Source organism: Myotis yumanensis, unplaced genomic scaffold (genome assembly GCF_028538775.1).
Source record: "Myotis yumanensis isolate MYYU_CA2020_CCGP unplaced genomic scaffold, mMyoYum1.0.hap1 SCAF_14, whole genome shotgun sequence".
Lineage (NCBI taxonomy): Eukaryota > Metazoa > Chordata > Mammalia > Chiroptera > Vespertilionidae > Myotis > Myotis yumanensis.
The window spans coordinates 13,085,980-13,109,892 of NW_027223765.1; the positions used below are offsets into that span (position 1 = coordinate 13,085,980).

Sequence of the window (23,913 nt, forward strand, 5' to 3'; positions counted from 1 at the left end):
TAGTTGGTCCCTGGGCACCTGTACCTCTTAGACCAGAGGTGGGGAACATCTACCCTGTGGCCTGTATAAGGTCCATGAAATCATTTGGTCTGGCACTGCCAAGGCATTAGGGGCGAGTTAATTAAATGTGGGACCAAATATAGCAGGCTAATTTTTAAGTTGATAACTTTGTATGGCCTGCAAATGATGTTATAGATACCCAAATGCCCTTGGCAGAAAAAAGGTTCCCCATCCCTGTCTGAGACACTCAGACCCCTTGCTTCTCTTCCAACAGTCACCATGTTTCTTTAGTCTTCTCCTTGGTCTGTCACTTACCTATTCTTCCCATCTCTCCGGCCCCCTAACCCGTATCCATGTTTCAACTTCACATTTCCCTTTTTCTAGAACCTTTCATTTTCTGGCAAACCAATTTCTATTGACTCTTATCCCCCAGGAAACAGAAGCAGACTTGCCCTGGTGGCCATTCCTGCATGTGATTGCATGTTCTGTGTAGTTGTGGGATGAGAAGTAAGTTACATAGGACACACATTCCCTGGTTACTCCTTTGCCTGGGCTGCTGTATGCCATGACGTTTCTCTCATTTGAGTACATCGAGGGTGGTGCTTTGGGTCTTCTCCATCCCCACCTTTCTGTGGTCCTCAGAATACTAGATGTCCTCCTTGACATGGCTGGGCTTCCCCATTTTCCCATAAAGACATTATCTGCACAATGTTTGCTTTTTGTCCTTCAATATCAAGGCTCTTTGGTATGACTCAGTTCGCCCCATGCCTCCGTGCCAAGGTAGCAGTGTGGGGGGAGAGATGCCAGGCTTTAAAATGATGGAGCTGCAGTGTGCTCGCTGCCGGAGGAGAGTTGGATGTTCTGGCCCTCGCTGGCTATGTTTTCTGTCCTGGCTCAGGTGGACTTTCAGGATAGTGACAGATCAGTTGAATTCCGTGAGTTTTGTTTTTCTGATGACGCTTATTGACTTGGGCAGAAGACCACACTGTAGGAGCCCACTTAACCCCTGTAGACCCCTGGCACCTGTATGTCTGTGATGTAATGGCTCTGGCACGGACTGGCTCCCTGTTCAACAGGAAAAGGGCTTCTTCAAAAGTTGGTTATGCCACCACACAGGCCTCTCCCCAAATGGTTCAAATCTGAGGATTCAGCCCTTGGAGTTAAGACCCTAGGTTAATAGGCATTTATAAATCAAGAGGACGTTAGTAGGTCAAACTGCTTATATTGGCTCCACTTTTAGTTAAGAAAGAAGCGAAGGTCATTGTGGAGAAAGAAGAATGGGTTGGACGTGCACTGTCTGAGAAAAGGAAAATAGGAGTGAGGCTCAGGAAAGGGGAGTAGATTTGAGGAGCGGGGGGGTCGGGGGGTGGGGGGTGGAGTGAGGCCTGCGGTAAGGAAATGAATGGACTCTGAAGATAAATGTCTGTTTCCTGGTTTTTCTTGGAACTGACCCAGACTGTAGTTAAATTACATATGTGTGTTGAATAAAATAGATTGGAATGCCAGTCTTGCTTGGAATTTACATTTGTATTGAAAAAATCAGGTTTTTGTTAAAGAGATGAGAGCAGTGTGTCCCCTACACTGGTGTCCCCCTGGAGAAGACGATTGTGGAACACAAGTCACACTTTTGCTTCTGGTTTGGGCCTCACCATAGTCTCATGGGTGTGCTACCCCTTACTGGATGAGAAGTGGAGGTGTGGTTAAGGGCAGGGGTGGTGCATCTGCGGATGCTGAGACTGTCTGATTGGACCGCTTCCTACCATAAGAGTCTCTCCCTCTTACATGATCTCAGACCCTTTGGTTCTTGAGAGGCCCAGAGGTCAGCCCAGGGCCAGACATGCTTCTAAGAATCCAAGATCAGCAGGGATCCCCTCTCTCCAGAAAAATGCCCAGACATACAATTTTTATATAAAACATCAAGGGCTGTGATAGATAGGAGTGTCCGTAGGGCCCAGATTAAGAGCCCTTGTTCTGGGGCACAGGTCACGCTAAGCTACCAAGGAGTGGTCCCCAAACCCCAGCCTGCCATGTGGCCTTTTGCTCTTCCTCACATTTCTTGTCCTTACCCACGTTTGCTAATAGGCATGACGAGTCACTTGATTTTTGTAGCCCCGAGTTGTTCACGTGGTAGAAATACTGAGTCATAATTTGTGTTTTTATTAAGAACCTCATTATTCCAAAGCCTGCTTCTCCTTCAAACACATTTTAATTTCATTTTATCTTCAAGTTTGGCTACATTTTTATGGCTGAGCTGGCTCATTTGCAAAGATCTCTGGGGGATGGGGTATTTAAAGATTCTTCTTAAGTCTTATGAAGTTTCTCAGCACTAGAAAACCATTTCTCATTTTCAGTTTCTTCTGAGATGGAGAAACACTGTTCTGCCACCTTTGACCACCTCGAGGCAGCTGTCATCACTTTACAAGCAGAAATCCATAGGGACCACAGGGTGTGGGCATGCGGGGGCCCCAGACAGAAGCAGAGCTCTGGGAGAGGGAGGGTGAGAATGTGGGCCTGATTATGGAGAACAGACTGACAGCCATGCCCATTAGCGCTGTTTTGGATTTCACATCCGAGTAGCAGAATCAACAAACCTTGACCCCAAAAGGGAAGAAGGCTTTCTGTCTTTAAAACTCCTTGTAAGCCTGGCTCTAAACTGTCCATTTCTATTATTATTATTATTATTATTTCAGAGAGAGGAGGGGAGAGGGAGAGAGGGATAGAAACATCAATGATGAGAATCACTGATCAGCTGCCTCCTGCACGCCCCCTACTGGGGACCGAGCCTGCAACCCAGGCATGTGCCTTGACTGGAAATCAAACTGTGACCTCCTGGCTCATAAGTTGACACTCAACCACTGAGCCACATGGGCTGGGCCAAGCCTTCCATTTCTTGCAGTGCTTGCTCTCAGGTGCTTTGTGGGTGTTGACATATTTACGTTGCCAGTAGACACCTTTCTAAATGAGTCCCACAGTTCAATCTACGCCTACGCAATGCCTTCAATTTGGACCCAAAACAGAGGGTGGTCTCACCTTCCTGCAAAGGACTGAGTTCCAGTGAGGGTGGGATTGTGGGTATCATCTAAGACAGCGGTCGCCAACCTTTCAGACCTCACGGACCACCAGTGGTCCATGGACCACCGGTTGGCGACCACTGACCTAAGATGTTCACTAACAATGTGTTGAATGAAACCAGCTGCTTCTTTTTTTTTAAGCCCCTGATTGTTTACTTGAGGTTGGGCAGGAGAATTTTTTGCAAACCATCCTGTAAGAGAAAGGGCAAGCTCTCAGAAGCGGTGGGAGACAGAACTATTGCTGGATCTGTGTTTCAGCTTAGGGCACTGCTTGCTGAGGATCTGAGCCAAGGAGGCAGATGTGTGTCAGGCTCCCCTCGGCCTTTCTTCCTTGGCAGGACTTCAGGGCCCCAGGAGCTCTGGCCCCAAGTCACCTGGAATGAGCCAGTTTCTGGGGCCCATGTACCAGCCTTCATTCTCTCTGCTGGAGCCAGTGTCTCTGAGAGTCATCATCAGACACAGAGGAAACGTGTTGTTGCGTGTGGTGGGAAGAGCTGGAGAGGCTCGTGTGCACGTTCATGCATGTTCTTAGTATCACGGGTCTTGCTAAAGGCTTCCTTGGTTACTGGAATGGGGGACGAACTGGGTTTAATTTTCAAGTCAGGCAGACAGCAGGAGGAGGTGAGCACGTAGCGCTGATTGGGGCAGGGAGTGGGCAGGATGGCGAGTTCTCTGTGTACCGGCTTGTGGGCAAACGGGAAATCACATTTTCAGAAGAAAGGATCATTCTTTGCTTCAAAAACCTTACAGCTGCCTCACTTGAGCTATAGATTTGTTTAGCTTGCAATCAGTACTTTGTGAAAACAACTAATTTCAAGCAGGAATAATTGCTCTCAAAATATAGCTACCTTTGTTGTCGAGATGTTTAAGGACTTTGCAGGCCACCCCCACCCCCTTGGGTGCATGATGGTGCCTTGATTTGTTTGTGATTGTCCATTTTCCTCCCAAAGCAAGATGCCCAGGCATTGCCCTCTCCTCCTCCAGCTGCCCTGGGTTGAGGGGAGGTCTGTTGATACAAATTACCGCCTACCAGGTCACCACAAAGAAGTAGCAACTGCCTGGCTGGCATAGCGCAGTGGTTGAGCATGGACTATGAACCAGGAGATCACAGTTTGATTCCCGGTCAGGGTACATGCCCGGGTTGCAGGCTCATCCCCTGTGTGTGGGGCGAGCAGGAGGCAGCTGATTGATAATTCTCTCTCATCATTGATGTCTCTCCCCCTCCCCCTCCCCCTCCCCCTCCCCCTCCCTCTCTGAAATCAATAAAAAATATATTTTTTTAAAAAGTAGCATCAGCAGCACGTTTGCCACTGAAAGGATTGTGTCTGTTCTCTGACTTCCCAGCATGGAATCAGGGCAGCCCGGAGCCCCCAGATATCCCTCCGGTTAGTCTCCTCTGAACCAGGACGGAGCCCGGCGCCCTCAGTATATTCTGGCAAAGGCACTTGCGGATGATGCCACACATTGCGATGAGGCCAGAGAACCAGGCACGCGATGGAGGAAAAAGCCCCCTGGGCATCACTGAGGCTGCCCCACTGTCAGCCCAGAAGTGGGGTTACTCAGAGAAGACTTGGAAAATTTTAATTTCAAATTTTAAAAATGCCTGCTCCGTGTTTCCTCTGGAGTGCTGGTAAGGAAGGGCCAGCACGAGTCTGTTCAGCCAGACAATTGCAACCACCTCGATCACTGAGACCACCTTTGCGGATTGGAAGTGCCATTAAATAAAATGAGATCGTTCTGTCCAGCGAGGTTTATAAATCGTTCGTTTTTGCATGGACATTGGGGCAAGTCTGTATGCTTTTATATGTAATGCCTTTGCGCCCTGCATTGCTGTATGCTGACTTCACTGTGTCTGACCAGTCATTAGGAACGGTTGTATAATGCTGTATGCAGTGTTTTTGTTTACATGAGAACAAGTATCAGAAGAACATAGATAAGTGTGCAATGGTTACTTTTTTCAACAGAATTCTGCAGACAGCTTGACATGGTCGCCAGCGTGCTTGGTTCTTGGGTATTGGAAACTCTGTGCTCAGTCATTCCCTTTTGCACATTTTGTTTATTAACTTGCCTGTTGTTGTTTTTTTTATGTCCTTGGAAAAATGGAACCGAGCAATTGAATTAATAAACTTGCATGAGGAAAGCAGGATTTGGTGGCCAGCATGTATCTCAGCATTCTTATAAAGCCTCAGCGTTGGTCTTGACATTTTAATTTTTGCCTCCCTCCCTAGATGAATGCCAACTCACTTTTCACACTTGCTGTTGTGATATTAATTGATGTAAAACAGTTGAGGGTAAATTTTCTCATAAAATAAGGTAATTTCAGCCCATCCCTGGGGTATCAGACCTTTTCTTAAACATAGAAAAAATTATATTAGATATAAAGTGTCCTGGGTTGTGCAAGTTAATAAGAGAGTATTGTTTGGGAATGGCCAAGGTTAAGGGGGCTCATTCCTGAATGTTATAGTTTCTTAAAGGGCAGGGATCTTTCTTGTCAGGGGAAGTCCTTCGGCCAGAAGGCTCACTCATAGGAGGTGATGGGGAGATCAGAGGGCATGTGCAGTAGCTAAGGATGGCCTGCATCCCAAAAAGGGTCATCCTCCCCGCTATGGCCAATAGGACTGGCTTATAGAGAGACTCTTCCTGGGTCAGAACCGGGCTCCCCCTGTCATTGCCAAGCATATGGGTTCGAGTGCTGAGCTGCTCACTTCCGCTGGAACCGCTGGTGATTTTTAATGATGATCTTTTTGTAGCCGAACTCAGGCCCTGAATTGGTTTTGTCTGAAGATGAAAAAAGTGACACCGAAGATAAGGAAGAGGCAGAACTGGGCGTCATGGAGGATCAGCGCAGTGTAATTCTTCATCTCATCTCGCAGCTCAAACTCGGAATGGATTTGACCAAGGTAGGTCGGCGTGTCCCACTGGGTTCGTGGCCGGTGGTTTGGGTGCCATCTCTCAGTCTTCCCGGCTCATCATCTTTCCTTGTGGGGAGACTGGGAAAGCCGAGGGGACGAGCTCAGAGTTGCAGCCAAGTCTGACTATTCCAGGAATAACTGGAAAGGAGATTCATGCTCATCCTCAGAGCGTGCGCCTTGCCATTTGCTTCCTTGCGGGAGCTGTGACTCTATAGGGCAGGGGAGAGCCAGAAAAGGCCTAGGACAGTGATTCCCAAAGTGGGCGCTACCGCCCCCTGGTGGGCACTGCAGCGATCCAGGGGGGCGGTGATGGCCACAGGTGCATTTGTTTTAACTTTTTTTGTATTACCTTTCTATTCTGAGTTCAATAAATAGTTTCATAATTTCAAACTTAAATGTTTCTAATTTACACCTTTCTTTACTATATTTTACGAAAAAGGTAGAAACATTAATACATATATCTTTCTGTTTAATTGCTATTAAAATTTTAAAAAAATAATTTCCAGGGGGTGCTGAGTAATATTTTTTCTGGAAAGGGGGCAGTAGGCCAAATAAGTTTGGGAACCACTGGCCTAGGAGATGATAAGGAAACTCCAGGAGAGGATACTCTTGTTTCCTGCTGTGTCCTAGAGAAGGTGAAAGATGGCCTATGGAGATAGATACGACTCAGTGGCCACAGGGAGAAGCCAGGAGGGAGGAAAACAGTGGAGCCAGAGCAAGGCCATTGTGCACACCAAGGCGTGACCTGCTGCTGCTGTCACTCGCTTTCACAGCTTAGCTAGTCCCCAAAAGGCAACCTTGTTGGTGATCCAATCTCATTGTCCACGTGCAGAGAAAAAAAAACCGGTTGGTTGGTGCAGGTACAGCTAACTCTTCCTGGCAGTGGATTACCTACCCTTTATTTTGTCAGGTTGGGTTTTTGTGTGTGTGTCCCCGGGTTTCCTTAAAGGATTACACAGGTCCATCTCGGAGGGTGGTCTTGGCCTCTCTTTGTTTGCTTATTTGCACTGGGTAGGTTTGCCAGGCTGAGGACAGGGTGCTGTATTATGTAGGTAATTCTCAAGGTTATGAAGTTAACGGATGTTTCTTTGGAGAAAATCGTACCCGCTCTGGGCCTTCCTTGGCAGAGGCCTGTGGTTCCCCCTGATGGGAAGGGACTGTCCCTCTTTCTGGGGGCACTTTGACTTTCTTGGTGGGCAATGGGTCATTTCAAAGTTTCTTAGGGCCCTGCCTGAAGTTACTTCTAGATGGATGCAGCTGTAAATGTAATTAATCGTTCTCTGAGTCCCGAGTGTAGATCTTCTCTTTTTTTCCCTTTCCCCAAAGTAGTTCATTGTCTTAATTATGTTAATGGGAGAAAAGGCAGCCCTTATTGATGGCTCCATAAATCTGCAGCACTGATTTTAGCCATTTGGACGCCATCATCTGTACAGCTGGGCCATCACTCACCACTCCGTTGGAGGCAGACAGCCCAATTAGTACTCAACAATTCCTGGCTCGATCTCCGGAGTCCCCCGCCCAAGAAACGGATGATTAAGTGACTTATTTGCGAAGGCAGATCGTATGAGAGAGAGAAATCTGCTTTAATGAAAAGTGTGATATCTTGCCCGGCGCGTTCAAGGTGTTGGTTTTGAAAGGCACCTGTCTGGTGTTCTGCACAAACACCATCAGAACATACCAAGAAGAGATGAAAGGGGAAACAGTCACCCCACTCCCAGCCCATCCGCTCCATCTCCCCAGGTATTCTGCTTTTCCCATCTCAGACAAAGCCTCAGCGCCATTGTCAAGAGCAGAAACATAGCTGATGGGTTGGGCTTGGCGTAGGCTGTGAGATCATACTCCCCGATTCTGTAATTTCGGGGGTTTGTCTTGGAAAATGGATAAGTTCTCAGATATTGCATCTCTAGTAGAGCCTTTTTTTTCTTCCAATTTTTTTTTATTGTACATTTTCTAATCTACAGTAGAGTTGCAAGAATAGTACAGTGATCTTCCATGTATCACCTTTATTGGCCAGTTAACATTTTGCTACTTGGCATTTATTTCTTCTCCCTTCTTTCCTCTCTCCTTCTCCACTGCCTCTTTCCATTTCCCTCTCTCCCCCTCTGTGCATATCTATGTGTATGTGTGTTTTTGATGAACCATTTCGGAGTGTGTTGTAATGAGTATCCTCGAACAATAGCACATTTCTCTTACACAATACATTTGTCACACTTGGGAAATTTAACATTGCTGCCAAACTGTTTCATCTATGGCCCATCGTAAAAGTTCCCCAGATTGTCCCAATCCTCTTTATAGCTTTAATAAGAGCAAAAAGAGCATTGTGGGTGCTGTGATGGAGATGAGTGTGGGGCTCCGTGAAGATACGAAGGAGGAGGTTGTTGGTTTAGCCTTGGCAGCAGGAGCTGCTGGGAAAGCTTCATAGAGGTTACTCTTGAGCTAAGTAGCTGTGTCCTTTAGACAAGGCAGGAGAGAGGGCAGAACAGGGAAACGGGTGAATGTGAGTGTCGGGGAAGGGGAGCTTATAAGGGAGGACTGGGGCTAAAGTGACGGGTCATGTGAGACAAGAGGGAGGTGAGGGGCTAGATTCAACCTTACCTCTTGTAGAGCTGTTAGAAGACTGGCTGTGGTGTGGAGAGAAGTAAGGGTGGGCATGACAAAGTGAAGGCCAGTTAGGAAGCTACAGCTGTACTTTTCCAGAGGGGTCGCTGTGCATGCCCTTTATTTTAAAAAAATTATTTTTCAACTGCAGTTTACATTCAGTATTTTGTATTAGCTTCAGGTGTACAGCATAGTGGTTAGCAGTCACACACTTTACAAAGTGTTCCCCTGATATTTCCAGTACCCATGACACCATACATAGTTATTACAGTATTGTTGGCTGTATTCCCTATGCTGTACTTTCTACCCCCTGACTATTTTGTAACTACCAATCTGTACTACTTAATCCTTTCACCTTTTTCACCCAGTCTCCCACCCACCGCCTCCCCTCTGGCAAACGTGTCTGTTCTCTGTATCTATGAGTCTGTTTCAACTTTGTTCATTTATTCTGTTCTTTAGATTTCACATATAATTGATATTATCAGTAATTGTCTTTCTCTGACTGACTTATTTCACTTAGCATAATACCCTTTAAGTCATTCCATGCTGTCACGAATGGTAAGATGTTTTATGGCCAAGTAATAACTATATATATAGCTCGTTTATGCACTCATTTATTGATGGGTGCTTGAGTTGCTTCCATATCTTGGCTATTACAAGAAATACTTCTATGAGCATGGGAATGCATATATTCTTTCAAATTAGTGTTTTGGGTTTCTTCGGATATATTTCCAGAAGTGGAATCCCTGGGTCATAAGGCAGTTCCATTTTTAATTATGTGAGGACCCTCCCTACTGTTTTCATGGTGGCCATGCACGAGTCAAGGTGGTAGAGCCACCTTCACTTGGAGTTCTGTGTGTCAGGGCTGACCACCTCGCTGTAATCCTGCCTGCTCCCTCCCTGGCTTGCGTCCTGATCAGAGGGTCCCCTGGGCCCCGGAAGGGAGAGAGCAGGATGTGTAATGATTTGGGGATAGTCTGGTGATGTGGATATTTGTGACTTTTCTTTCTAATTGACTTAGCCTCATTGAAGGGTTTTCCCAGGCTACTGAAGGCCAGAGTTCCTAACCTGCGTAGCCTGTCTGGAGTAATTCTTAGGGGAGCACTTGAGTGGCCGGGGCGGGGGGGGGGGGGGGGGGGGCGGTGGCAGGAGAAGGAGAGATGGTGAATGTGTGGGGTTATTACGCCTCTCTGCTTTTTAAAAAATATATATATTTATTGATCAGAGAGGAAGGGAGAAGGAGAGAGAGATAGAAACATCAAGGATGGGAGAGAATCACTGATTGGCTGCTTCCTGCATGCTCCACACTGGGGATCCAAGCCCGCAACCCGGGCATATGCCCTGACCAGGAATCAAACCATGACCTCCTGGTTCATAGGTCAGTGCTCACCCCGAGCCACGCCATCCGGGCTTGTCTTTCTTCGTTACTCTGCTATCAGCCACCTGTCAGGGGGAGGCCCCGGGGAGAACAGCCAGCCGCCTGGCAGACGCGGAGAGCATGGCGGTGGTGCTGAGTGATGACCTGTCCCACAGAAAGGCCCAGGCAGCGGTAGCAGTGGCATCTGAAGGCCATTCTGAGCCAGGATATACTTTTCTGGCTCAGATCCTTGAGATTCTCAATTTTGTCAGGTTGTGGCAGAAAGGAAATTAGGAAATCTCCTTTCATTTGATGGTTGTATTTTAAAGAATGTTTCTTCTTCCAGTACATTATAAAAGCAAAGCAGAAAGATACTCAGAAAAAGCATAAAAGTCATTCAGTTCTATCATCCAAGACAGATAGGTTAGCTTTCAGGGTCTTTTTATGATTCTTAGATGGTGTTACATGTTCAATTTTACATCTGGTTGCTTTTTTGCTTAACACAGGGACATTTTCCTCTTGACACAGTTTTTAAATGAAAGATAGAAGAACATTAAAAACGATACCAACCTCATCTCTGCAGTGGGCCAGGCTTCCTCCATTTTCCTCTGAAATCTCGGTGCTTTGCTAATCTCATGCCTGTCTGTCTGTCTCTTTCTCTCAGCACATCTGTCTCCCATTGTATCTAGATGCTTGGCAAGGAGGGGTCTTAGCGAGCTGAAGTGGAGACAGGGCTATAGACCTGTAGGCCATGGTATTCACGATCAGGGATGTGCCCCCTGGCAAATGTTCTCATGGGAGTTAGGGACTGTATAAAGGAAGGACAGGCCTGGTCCTGTAAGGTGGGAATGTACACCAGGTGCATGACCTTGGTCAACTTGCTTGAACTTGAACTCGTGTGGCTCCTCTGCCCTCACTCGGAGGATGTCACGGAGGAGCCAAGAGGTCAAGGCCAGGCTTCCAGCTTCAAAACCCTGTGATTCCACACGAGGAGGAGCAATGTGAGATGCTCCAGGCCAAAAAGAGCTGTGTCATGCGGCTGCGAGGCAGGAATTGCGATACCCAGTAACTTAGTCATTTCGACATCACTGTCGAGCGATGAGAAACAGGCTCTCTCTCCTTTGCATATCAGCAGGAGTCATGAGTTACCTGCTCTCCAGCCCAGTTTCGGAACACCCTTCATTTGCTTTAAGTGACCTAATGGTTGGGTTACAGGCACTTGGGTTATATGGCACCTGAGTGACCGCTTGGATCCACTTTGTGTCAACATGGAGTTTCTTTGTCCCATGCCTGTCCCAGCCGCTCAGATTTCTACTTATCTGCAGCAACGGGCACTAGCAAACCTGGGTCCCCCTATGCCGGCCCATTGACCAGAAGACTCTGAGTACCAGCCCACTTGTTTGTAACCTATGCTCGTTTCTTCTGGCCCTAGTGGTCCCTCTTCTCCGTGGCAGCTCTGTAGGCATTTGCCTGGTATTGGCCCTGCCTCCTAGATCCCCGGCCAGGGGCTGACCACCCTCCTACTCTGCCCGCGTCTCGTTGGGGTTTACGGGCTCCTCTTCTAACAGAGATCCCCAAATAGACACTCTCACTGATGGTGGGTCCTGGTCCTCCTGGACCCCCTTTGACCACCAGCAAACCCCAATGTCCATGTTTGTGGGAACACACTGAGCATCCTCCTGGCTGTGCCTGATTGAGGAAGAACATGAGAAAGCCCTTCCAAGCTGTTTTCTTCACACCAAGTAATGAGTGAAAGGGGGCCGTGTGGTCAGAGTGGCGGCAGTGGAGAGACCGGGGCCATTGTTTTAGCCCAGAGGAGCCGAGAAGAAAATCACTCAGGTCATCAAAGTTAGGTCGGCGTTGATCCGCCGCTGCAGCTACTTCAGTTTCTTCCGTATTATTTCTCCTGATTCGTCATTTGTGTACAAATCAAAAAACACTGGCCCCTGGTTTGAGCCCCTGTGACTTTGCTTGATGGGTGGCAGCCTTCATGTTTTTCCTTTCCGCTCTTCCACGTCACCGCAGGGACTCCTGTCTGACTGTGTCTCCTTCCAAATGCAGGTGGTGCTCCCCACCTTTATTCTGGAGAAGCGATCTTTGCTGGAGATGTATGCGGACTTCATGGCGCACCCGGACCTGCTGCTGGCCGTCGCTGCGGGAGCCACGCCGGAGGAGAGAGTCATTTGCTTTGTGGAGTATTATCTCACCGCCTTCCATGAGGGCCGCAAGGGGGCCTTGGCCAAGAAGCCTTACAACCCCATCATCGGCGAGACATTTCACTGCTCCTGGGAGGTCCCCAGGGACAGGGTCAAGCCAAAGAGGACTGCCCCCCACTCTCCTCCCAGCCAAGAACACCTGATTGCCGAGGAGCCTGCGGAAAGCTACAAGCTACGGTTTGTGGCCGAGCAGGTATCCCATCACCCACCCATCTCCTGCTTCTACTGTGAGTGCAAGGAGAAGAGACTGTGTATCAACACTCACGTATGGACCAAAAGCAAGTTCATGGGCATGTCCGTGGGGGTCTCTATGATAGGAGAAGGTAAGCCATGTCCCATGTTGGATGCAGTTTTGACTCTTCCACAGTGATGTTTGCATACCTGATAGATGATTGATAATTTTGTTTGTGGATTTCCTTGTTTTTGTTTTGTTTTGGAATTGGGGGTGAGTGTGTGGGTGGGAAAGAGGGAAGGGTTTTGTTATTTTGGGACCAGATCCTGGTAATTTCCCAATGGGGCCAAGGTGATGGACTAGACGGGATGTAACTATTTGCCTAACCGGCTGCCCCCCTGGATCTTCACATGCCATATGCATGTGTGTAGTGGCCTTACATAGGCTTTATTTTCAGCTTTGCATGAATATTAGAGTTGGCTCCAAATCCGTGAAACACATTTGTATTCATTCTCACCAGAGTTCTGGCTCACAGACAATGAGGATGACAGTGCTACCTATTCACAATCTGCTCACAAAAATTCCCCGTCAAAGCTCTGGCCTCAGAGCTGCGGGTTCTGAAGCAAGCACGCAGTGTAATCGCACCCCTCCTGGGTAGAGTTTCTCGTTTAGCAAATAGCTGTGAAGGAAGTCGATGCGTTGTTTGAAGAAACCTGTAATAATCCTTGTGAAATTCAAGCCTCTGTGTTAGCAGCTCTTTACCTTCTTTTGAGTCTCAAATACTTTTGAGACTCAAGGATGTAGACTCACTTCTGAGAAAGAAAAAAACAAACACCCAAACTCAAAACTTGACTTTCAGTTCAGGGCATATATGGCTCCTTGAAAGCCCTTCTGAAACCCCGTGAGATAAGAACACCTTCCATTCACTTCACACATTTTCACTGAGCACCTACTGGAAGTCAGACCTGGTCCTCCGAGCTGTGGATACTTGCGTGAACAAAACAATCCTTAAAAAGCATCTCTGTCCTCATGAGGCTTCTGTCCCATTCTACAAGGGAAACACAGTTATGTGCGTTGTGTTGGAAGGTAAATGCTTTGGAGAAAAAGGAAGCAGAGAGGGGAGCTGGAAGTGGTGTGGGGAAAGCAAGAGAGCTTTAGGATGGGTGGCGGCTGAGAAGGTCTCACTAGGAAGGTGACACGTAGGCCAAGACCTAAAGGGGGTGATAAAGGACAAGCCAGAAGGAGAAACCAGAATTGGAGAAGGTCCGGGAGTCACAGGCGGCCCAGGAATGGAGAAGGGGTGGTGGGCAGCAGGTGATGACCAGGGGAGGGGGTGGCCGGCTGGAGGACGTTAGGGTCCCTCGAGGGCCATAGCAGGCCTGTTTCCCTGAAGCTGAGAAGGTTATCTGATTCCAGGTGTTTCTGGAGGGGAAAGGGTGGAGGCCGGGTCTTTCATCTCTGGCCTCTCTTCTGATCCCAGTGACACGTTCCCCAACTCGGCCTCCTCCTTGGAACCACGGCAGGGAACTGCCCGGTGCAGCACCGTTTGGGTGAGGGCCACGCGGCAGGTCCCAACCGGCATGTGTCGGCCCAGGCCCCAGACCGTGCAGTGCTCTGAGCAGGGAGCTCGGGTTCGAACACTTCAGGCTGTTCTTACTGGTGAAAGCAGGGAGGACAGTGCAGGAAGAAGACTGCTCAGGGCCCCGTGGGGGAGGGTGATGTTCGCACTGATTTGTACACTTGCATCTATAATAAGAGGTGAGAGTGGCGTGAATCTCGATGTTGACTTCTCTGGGGCTCTGTGTTTCCGTTGGTTGGCAAAGGCCCACCCAGTACCCCAAGGTCTGTACTGGTGAAGTCTTCCCCTTTGTTTCAGAACAGAACTGGGGATCTGGGAGATTTCATTTTATTCTGTTTAATTTTATTACGTCTCCTCAAATTCCCACAAACTAAATCATGTGAAGGAGAGACGTTCGTGTGCTAGAGAAGAAAGGCGTTGAGGCAGTTCCCACCTTCAGTCTATACTGAAGCCCCTGGAGTGGGAGGTGGCCTGCACCTTCTACAGATCCTGCGCCCCCCTCTCTGTGACTGATTGATTGCTTTGTCCATTCACTGATTGAATGACTGTTAAAATGTCACCTGGAATAACCCATCCGGCCATTAAGTTTTATTAATATAGTAGAATAACCTTTCTTTTTTGTTAGTCCTCACCTGAGGATATTTTTCCCATTGCTTTTTTTTTTTCCCCAGAGAGTGGGAGGGAGAGAATAGGAGAGAGAGAAAGAGAGAGAGAGACATAAATTGGTTGCCTCCTTCCCGCATGTTAATTAAATGTGCCAGCTTGTAACACGCGATCTTATTTCCCCGCAACAAAATACTCCGAAGCAAGCGGTTCTGGTTCCTGGGCTCAGCTCCTTTGCGGGGCCGGGTATGGGAGATGGGTGTTTTCTTTCCCTCACTCATCCCCTGCGTGGATCCAGCACATGCCATGAATCTTTTGACTGAGTCGGAAGTACCATTTTACCAACCCACTCATTTTAAAAGTTAGAAATCAGAAGGATCCCCTTGCAGTTTTGTGTGCAAATACATGGACTTATCTCTTAACTGATTGCCTTAGGCTGAGGCTTATTTAGCTACAATAAAATGCCATTGTAAGGAGCTTCATTCTGCCTTGGATTCACTTAGGTTGCAGCTCAGAGCCTGTCCCCCACCCCCATTGTCCTCAGCTCTGGCACTGTGACCCCTAATTGAGACACTGCAGTCACCCCATGCGCTTTGTCCACTCCTCATTACCCCCCCACCCCCTGCTGGGAGCAGAGGCCCATTCAGCTGCTCCTGCAACCCACCTGCCCCTAACACACCAGGACAAGCGCTGAGTAAATGGCACAACCTCTTGCGTCTGTGGGAAAGGCAATCAGTCCCGGCAAGCGCAGTGGCACCTTGGCCCGGTGCTGTGTGTGGCCGCTGCAGCTGCGGCATCCCAGGTCCCCAGAATTCTGTGACTCTGTGCTTTCCAGAAAAATGTTCTATCAGAATATTTGGGTTCCTCGGGTTGAGATCGGGAATGAAATTATTTAAAGTTTTAATGCCTGGCCTTGTGTTGATTGATAAATCCGTTTGTGGGATTTAAGACTCACCTCCACGGGGGCAGATTGATGCTTTGGCATTTTTTCAGTTTCTCCCGGCTCACAGGCTAATGAAAGAGGCGCTTTCCTTGGGATCCCATCTGTACGCCTGGTATTAATATGGTCTTTTATTCCTGCTAGGGGCAGGTATTCTTTTTAATGCAACCCTAAAAATATGAGTTCACGTTGAGCAGGCATCCTTGCAGGTTATTTAATAAGTGAGCGCACAGTCATGGATTTTAGCACAGAGCCCAAGGAATGTGGTCTCGCTAATGCCTTCCGAGCAGCTTGGCTCAGGGGCTCACTGGTGTCAGGGGACTTGAGGGAAGTGCCACTTGGTTTGGGAGAGGTTTTTCTAAAGATGAGCGCCAGGAGGGTGCCACCCCCCCCCCAGCCCCCCGCCGCATGCATCCCCCCCTTTATTCCCAAATGGAAATCTCACTGTAAAGAATTCGCCCATTGAGAGCTGCTTTGGAGAGGGAGGTGGGTTTAGGATGTAAACCCCGCAGGATCCCGGTGGTGTGTCAGGCTGTGTGCTTAGAGCTGAGGTTTAGAATCGCAGAATCGCCTTCCCATCCTTAACCACAGCCCAGGGAGGCACTGCGGCGCAGAGAAGTTAAGATCTTGCTCTCAGGATAATGGCAGAACTCTTTAACATGCTTTTTTGAAGTTTAAAACATAAGGTCTGGCCCCTCCTGGCCTGGCCAGCCTCCACGCTGTACACACCATCTCCCTTTGTGCTCACAGGCCCTTTTCTCAGCTCCTTCCCACCGCCTGGCCTTGGCACAGGCTCTTCCCGCTGCCTGGAATCCTCCCCCCCTCTTCGCCTACTCAGCTCCTACCCAGCTCACCTGTCCTTCCCTCGGGGACACCTCCCTTCCAGGTCACTTCCCAGGGGAGGCCTCCGTGGCCCGGGCACCTCTCCCTCCCACCTTCATCACAGTTACAGTTTGGGGTTTGCTTGGTGACTGGTCAGTGCCCACCTTTCTGGTCTGTCCTTGAGGACAGACAGGGGTCTGCCTTATTCACTTGTATTCTCGGTGCCTGGCCCACAGTGGGGCGCACAAGACATAAATGCCTGCGAATGAGCAGCCAGCCTTGGCAGAGGGGGGAGACCAGTGCCCTTGGCAGGCAGCTGCTTGGTCTCTCCCGTGCCTTCGGATCCCCCGCTGCCCCTCTCGAGTCTGTGCGCCTGACCATCTCCTCCTCTCTCCCTGGAGGTGTGCTGCGGCTCCTGGAGCACGGGGAGGAGTACGTGTTCACCCTGCCTAGTGCCTACGCTCGCTCCATCCTCACCATCCCCTGGGTGGAGCTCGGAGGAAAAGTCAGCATCAACTGTGCCAAGACAGGGTACTCGGCAACCGTGATATTCCACACGAAGCCTTTCTATGGAGGGAAAGTACACAGGTAGGCGGCGCGGGGAGGCTCCGTCTCCATCTTATCACGAGGCCCAGGGGTCCATTTCTCCACCAGAAATTGGGTTCCCGCCATGGGATGCATTGAAAGTCAAGATAAAGTTAACATCTTTTTTCAAAAGAGGTGCTGCTTTGTTTCCCCCTCCCATGGCAGGTTGTTTTGTTTTTTTAAACTCTTCTCATGTAAACTTAATGGTGAAATCATTTGGGGATGTATTAGCAAACACACACCAGAGAAAAAAGACACTTCCGTTTGTTACAGTAAACGCACCCTCCTGATGCCGCAGCCTGTTTCTCTGATCTGAAGCAATTTGATCTGTGAACCCAGACTCTGCCCGGGAGCACCCCATTCATGTTAAATTGGCTTCTTTAAGTCTCCCGAACCCCGTATCCTCTGTGAGATCTTTGCTTTAGGAGCTGGGGAAGCCCAAGCCTAAGAAATGGAAGGCGAGGTCTGCTGTTTGCAGAAGCACAACGTTGTTTTTATTGCTCCAGTTATAAAAATCCCTCCTTCAGAGCAGATCCGCATACAAACAGGCTCCCGTCCCTGCCCTTTTTTGGGGAAAGTGTTCTGTATGATGTCACAGTGTCTGTCGCGGGGGAAGTGGGCGCCCTCAGTGGCCGTTTTGGAGCCAGACGCAGGGGCTCGCAGGGTGACCACGTGCTCTGCTCCCCAGCTCCACCTCCTATCAAGTTGGCAGCTTGAAATCAGTGGTAGTGGGGCCCCACGGAAATTGGCAAACGCTACAGATCCGTTTTTTCCCCTCCTGGACAGCCATTGTTAAACCTTTACCAGCACACCCCTAATGCCTTTCCCCTGTGCGTGGCCTGGACGTCTCCTGATGCGGCCTGAGAGCCTTTGCTCGCCACCTGGGAACCTTGGCCATGTTCAGGCTCAGGCAGAGAGCTTCCAAGCCTCGGTTTGAAAGCTCAAATTCAACCTGAGTTTGGCTGTTAGGAAGAGAGGAGCTGGCCTCCTACGCTTGGCTGCCTGGAGCAGGACTCCCCATTTCTCCCGTGTTCCTCTGACTGTGTAGCAAGTTCCCAGGTAGAGAGGGAGCTGGGATCTGCTTTCACCCAGAGCTGGAACCCGGAGCCCCCTCAGGCCAGGCAGGTGAAGCGAGAGGTCACAAACCGGCACACAGTGCTTTTAGAGCCCACGGAAGGTTGCTGTGAGCAGGAGAAGGTATCCATGCAAGGCCAAGCACGAGGTTAGTGTTGCTCAGCTTTCATTAGATTAGCCTATTAACTGATCTGTAGACATGATTCATCTCTCACCAGTTTTTCCATCAATGCCTTCGTTTTGTGTTCAGGGACATTAGATCCCATTTTATAAGCTAGACTTTGAGCAAAACACTAAAAAAACGATTCCTCTCCATGCCACCCCATCAAAAAAAGAATCTCCCAATGTGAGTCCACCTTTTCCAGTCTCTGTTTTTTTATAATGTTGCAAAGCGTGTTCCTTTGATTCCTTCCTTCATTCAGGGTCACGGCAGAAGTGAAGCACAACCCAACCAACACCATTGTTTGTAAAGTCCACGGGGAATGGAACGGCACCTTAGAGTTCACCTACAACAACGGAGAAACCAAAGTCGTGGACACGACCACGTTGCCAGTGTGCCCCAAGAAGATCAGACCTCTGGAGAAGCAGGGGCCCATGGAGTCCAGGTGGGCATCAGGCTGTTTCTCTCCAGCTGTTTCCCTCTGCGCTCGACCCAGGGGACAGAGAGGAAGCCTTAGAAAGCTCAGCAAACGGAACGGGCCGGGAATCCTGCTCTGACTTGAGATATTTGGATTTCCCACTGTGTGTCATTGAGCAATAGAGCCTTTGAATCTTTCAGTAGGGGGTGGAGGGTGAAGACAGTCTGCCGCAGACTTAATGCCTGTCCCCAAAGAGTTTGTCAACTCAGCTGGACTGTTGCTTCATTACAAAGTTAAACACAGGGAGTTGGTAGTAATCAAAGAACCGTGCAGTGAAGCTACGAGCACTTTTTTCTTTTTTACCAGATTAGCAACATAATTTTTAAAAATTCAGTGCTGACAAGGGTGTGATCAAATTGACGTTCGATGCCCTGTGCTTACAGTAGGAATGTGTGAGGTTTGGCTGCATGAATCATTCATTCAGTTTAATCTTGTGTTGTATTTCTGGGAATCTATTCTAAGGGACAGTTCTTAAATTCAAAAAAATTTTCAAGCATAAAGTTAAATATATATTTATATCCTATATAATAAAGAGGTAGTATGCAAATTGACCATCACCCCAACACAAGATGGCTGCCACAAGATGGCCAGCAGGGGAGGGCAGTTGGGGGCAATCAGGCCAGCAGGGGAGGGCAGTTGGGGGTAACCAGGCCAGTAGGGGAGGGCAGTTAGGGGTGACAAGGCTGGTAGGGGCAATCGGGCCAGCAGGGGAGCAGTTAGGCGTCGATCAGGCTGGCAGGTAGAAGTAGTTAGGGGAAAGCAGGCAGGCAGGCAGGTGAGTGGTTGGGAGCCAGCAGTCCTGGATTTTGAGAGGAATGTCCGACTGCTCATTTAGGTCCACTGGGGTTGGGTCTAAACAGGCAGTTGGACATCCCTCAAGGGGTCCCAGATTGGAGAGGGTGCAGGCTGGGCTAAGGGACACACACACACCCCTTCCCCTCCCCCCCTGCATGAATTTCGTGCACCGGGCCTCTAGTATAAATATATCTATTTAAAAACCTAAACAAACAAAAGAAAAAGCAACCACCTGCCTGTTCAACAGGAGGAAACGGCTAAGTAAGAGTATCTGACCAGTTCGCATGTCTGCGCTATGGCATGAATATGCTGCGACCCCTTCGAGTGATGTGTATGCAGGCACGTGGGTAGACTCTGCTTGGAATATGCCCATTTGATTTTTCAACCAGGTCAGCAAATGGTGGCCCGGGGCCAAATGTAGCCTGTAGCTGATATCTGTAAAATTTTATGGGAACATAGCCATGTTTATTGGTTATGGCTGCTTTCCTGCTACAATGGCAGTTAAGTAGTTGGGACCAAGACCATATGGCCTGCCAAGCCAAGATGTTTACTGTCTGGCCCTTTACAGAAAATATTTGCCTTATCTAAAAGCATATGCTGCTCTTTAGAAATACGAGGTAGGATTTAAATGAAATAACAGATGATTCGGTGAAAGGTTTGCCTTTGCCATAAGTTTGTAACCAATGGGAAGTGTGAATTCTGTAAAATTGAGGCGGGATGCAACACTGTGTTCGAACCATACGTTGTAACTAAGTTTAATACAACCAGGGCCTCAGTACCTCTGGAACCTCTGCTTCGTTGTAGGATTAGCACGCGCTTTGAAGTTCTTCTGTTTGGGGGCCGTGTAACCTTCTCTGTGTCCAAATGGAGGGCGTGAACTCCCACCCACTGGCTTTTTCAGCTCAGCCTACTGGGCACTAGTCGCAGGACAAGGGACAGACTGCGGGCGGGAAGAAAGCTCCCCCTTTGCCCCCGATGGAGCCTTTCCAGGGTCAGGAACCTTGCGGTTACTACCATGGCATGTCTGTTCCTGGTTTGGCAGTTGAGAACAGAACTGATGCCCTTGTGTTGTTGTTCTAGGGATATGAGTAGGTTAGCTACTCCTCAAGTCCCTTTGCTGCCTCTCTTAGCCAGGGGAACTCAGAATTCAGCCTGGAGTGGGGGTGGGGTCTGGTATGGGAGTAGGACAGAGGGGTGCCACCTCTTTGTGGCTTACGTATGCAGACTTTACTGAAACATGGAGCTGAACGGCAGGGAAACCAAGTCCAGCCCACCTTGTGTTCCCTAGGAAACAGCCCTGGAAGGTGGTAGAGTATCTGGTCCAGGGGTTCCCTTGCTGTTCAGAACACCTGAGCCTACTACACAGCAGGTCTGCCAGGCCTTTCCTGCATGGCTGGGCGGGGGCAGTGGTTAGACCAGTTCTCCCAGCCCTCACAGTGATGCTGGCCTCGGCGAGCCCCCTTGGAGGGGAGGGAACCACTAGCCGTCAGGGAAGAGTGAAGATACTTGCATTTGTCTGCCCACACCCATGCATTTGCTCAGGATGCCGAGTTTGGTCTGAGAGATGTCCTGCCTTGCCCAGAGCCCCCAGGGCCCTGGTGGATGAAGGCAGACCCAGGGCCCTGTGATGCCAGCCACAATCCTGCCTCAGCCACTCGCCGGCCTTTGCCATGAGGCTCTCCTGGACTTTCTGCTTTTCTCACTGACCTGCTCCCACCCTCCCCACCTAAAGGCTCCTCACCTTTCTGCCCTTTCTTTTGAAGTTCAGAGACTTCCCCAGATGAGCCCCCAACTTCTCCCCACCAGTCCCCATCCTAGTAGCGCTATTGGTTGGGTCCCCGTGTGTCTGGCCAGAGCTTTGTCTGGGGCCAGTTCTTGTCCTACTACCCCTCTCTAGTCCTTGGGCGTCTCTGCCTTCTAAACTTGGGGCCACTGTCTTATGAGGCTTTTCATGGGAGGTCCTGCTCTTGAGAGCACCCCCCCCAACCAGATGTCCTTATGCCCAGCCCTTCCCCTGGCACCAGATGTGTCAAGGGTGTGGGTGATGAAAAAGACAGTGATATGACCCAGCCCCGCCTCATCCTGATGTGGCTAAGTGAGGAAGTGCATGGGTGATGGTGCCCTGCTCTCCCTCAGTTCCGTCCTCACCCCCTGGAACAGTGTGTGTGAATCAGGGGTGGTCCTGGGAAATCCGAGAAAAACTGCACAAGATAGGAGCCAATCTAGGCCGCCTTTTACAATGAATGAGTGGGGCAGAGAATTAACTTCCTGTGTAGATGTGGGTGAGATGACAGAGCCTGCAGCAAAATCAACTCCTCCCTCCCTCCCCCTTCTAACTCCTAATAGTGGGTTTCCCTGTGGGAAACCAGCCATTGTTCATATATCAGCTCGCTGACCTTGGGCAAGTCATTTCACCTTACGTGAACCTATTTTTCCTTCCCTTTAAAATGGGGATGCTAATACAGCATCTATGTCATTGGGTTACTGTGATTAAATGAGTTTATATGTAAATATGAGTTAATATGGTGAACACCATCTAAGCATCTGCTTTATTGTTGTAGCAGCAGCATAGCCGGTAGCCCTGGGTTCAAATCCTTGGTTCTAGCAGACTTTGAGGCACCTGCAATGAGCTACCTCTACGGATGGCCTGCCCAGATGTCCTCTTCCCTGCTCTGGCCCCTCCTTACGGATGATGACCCTCCTTGAACCTGCTGTCCCTGCCTGACCACTTCCTCTCCTCTGTCACCCCCAGGAACCTCTGGCGGGAGGTGACCCGCTACCTGCGGCTGGGGGACATCGATGCCGCCACCGAGCAGAAGAGGCGCCTGGAGGACAAGCAGCGGATGGAGGAGCGGAAGCGAGAGAACCTCCGCACCCCATGGCAGCCCAAGTACTTTATCCAGGAGGTAACTTCACCGCCTGTTTGGGTGCTTGTCCTGAGGGGCAGATGGATTTATTTGGCTAATGCAGTGGTTTGGATAGACAGAAAGATGGGGCAGGAGAGGTCCTGGGAAGATGTGGGATAGCTTGGCTCCAGCGCGTCCTCTGGGCAGAACTGAGCACCCTGTCCCTCTGGCAGCCTCCATCAGAAAAGCCCATCGGCCTGCCAGGGAGGGCGAGGCGTGGGATGGCAGACCTGGATGCTGTCCTAGTCATACAGAGAAACAGGCCCCTGCTACTTTATCATTAGCTGCAGTGAAGTGCCCTGCTGCCCGCTCCACACCGGGTGAGCTGGGACCTTCATGACAGAACTGCTTTCAGAGCTCTGCCTCCTGTGGGCCAAATGGGACAGACATGCTGGACAGGCCGGCCTGAGTCCTGTGCCCGAATGCTGCTGCTGCCACCCAGGAAAGTGGCATGCGAAGGCAGAAATAAACCCTTACGAGTGCCCACCCCTGGGCAATGGGCAATGGGCAATGCACTGTGTGCTCAGTTGAGGCTCTTATGCTCTTGAAATGGTTTGTGGAGCAACTGGGAAGCATTCGAACAGAAGTGGGAATAACGGGAGTCAGAGGCCAGTTTAAGGCAGGCCCTCAGGAGCCGGCAGCATCCACGAGAAACAGGCTGGGAGGACTGGGGCAGACGTGAGTCTGTATCTAAAGTGGGTTGATGCCACTTACCTCCAGGTGATCACAAACTGTCCAATTCTTCACAAGTTTTCACATGGTATGAAGGAATTTTTAAAAATGTAAACACCGAGAACCAATTGAAACCTGTCTGGGCTTTCTTTGGCTCAGGTGCTGGTAGGCCTGACCTGCAACAAGGAAGGATTACTGTGTAGGTAGAAGGCCTTGGGTGAGTTAGTAACCGTGAGGTAGACTCCAGGTCAGGAGCAGAAAGTAGCCCCTGTCCCCCCTGAGGCAGGGGCTGTGGCTGTGGAGGCAAGACTCCAAGGTTGGATTCTGGCTCAGGCAGAAGGCCTGTTAGAGACTCTGCCTTTATGAGACTCTGAGTGGGAATCTTGTCTGGAAACCTTGCCCAGGTGAGATGAATCTGTATTGTTAGTCAGGGTTCCCCAGAGAAACAGAACAGAACCAATAGGAGACATAACTGCATGTAGATTTATTACAAGGAACTGGCTCATGGATTATGGAGGCTGAAAATCCCCAGGATCTGCTATTTGCAAGCTGGAGACCCCAGGGAAGCTGATGGTGTAATTTAGTCCAAGTCTGAAGGCCGAGGACCGGGAGCCGATAGTATAAATCCCTGTCCGGGCAGATGAGATGTCCCAACTCAAGGAGGCAGAAAACAAGGCAGATTCCTCCTTCTCCCACTTATTTTCTTTTTAGGTTAACAGGTTGGATGATGCTCACCCACAATGGGGAAGGCAATCTCCTTTGCTGAGCTCACTAATCAAATGCTAATCTCATCCAAAAACACAGACACCCAGAAATTGTGTAATCTGGCCACGCATGGCCTGCCAAGTTGACATAGACAATTAACCACCACACAATCCTTTAAGGATCCTTCTGTGAGGTGAATCTGGTCTCTCTGAGACTAGCTTGTCTGGCTTCTGTGGAAAGATGCACAAAAACAAAATGACAGAAAAAA

At 49.5% G+C, this 23,913-nt stretch overlaps 1 protein-coding gene across 2 annotated transcripts in view; it reads left to right on the forward strand.

Moving 5' to 3' along the window:
* The window catches only part of OSBPL10 (oxysterol binding protein like 10), a 214,289-nt gene that overhangs the window by 188,441 nt on the left and 1,935 nt on the right, over positions 1–23,913 (forward strand). For both annotated transcript variants that reach the window (XM_070391824.1, XM_070391825.1), the window contains 5 exons: positions 5,822–5,971; positions 12,000–12,477; positions 16,672–16,858; positions 18,352–18,534; positions 22,115–22,268. In XM_070391824.1, the coding sequence (XP_070247925.1) occupies positions 5,822–5,971; positions 12,000–12,477; positions 16,672–16,858; positions 18,352–18,534; positions 22,115–22,268 (1,152 nt within the window). The remainder of the gene's footprint in view (positions 1–5,821; positions 5,972–11,999; positions 12,478–16,671; positions 16,859–18,351; positions 18,535–22,114; positions 22,269–23,913) is intronic.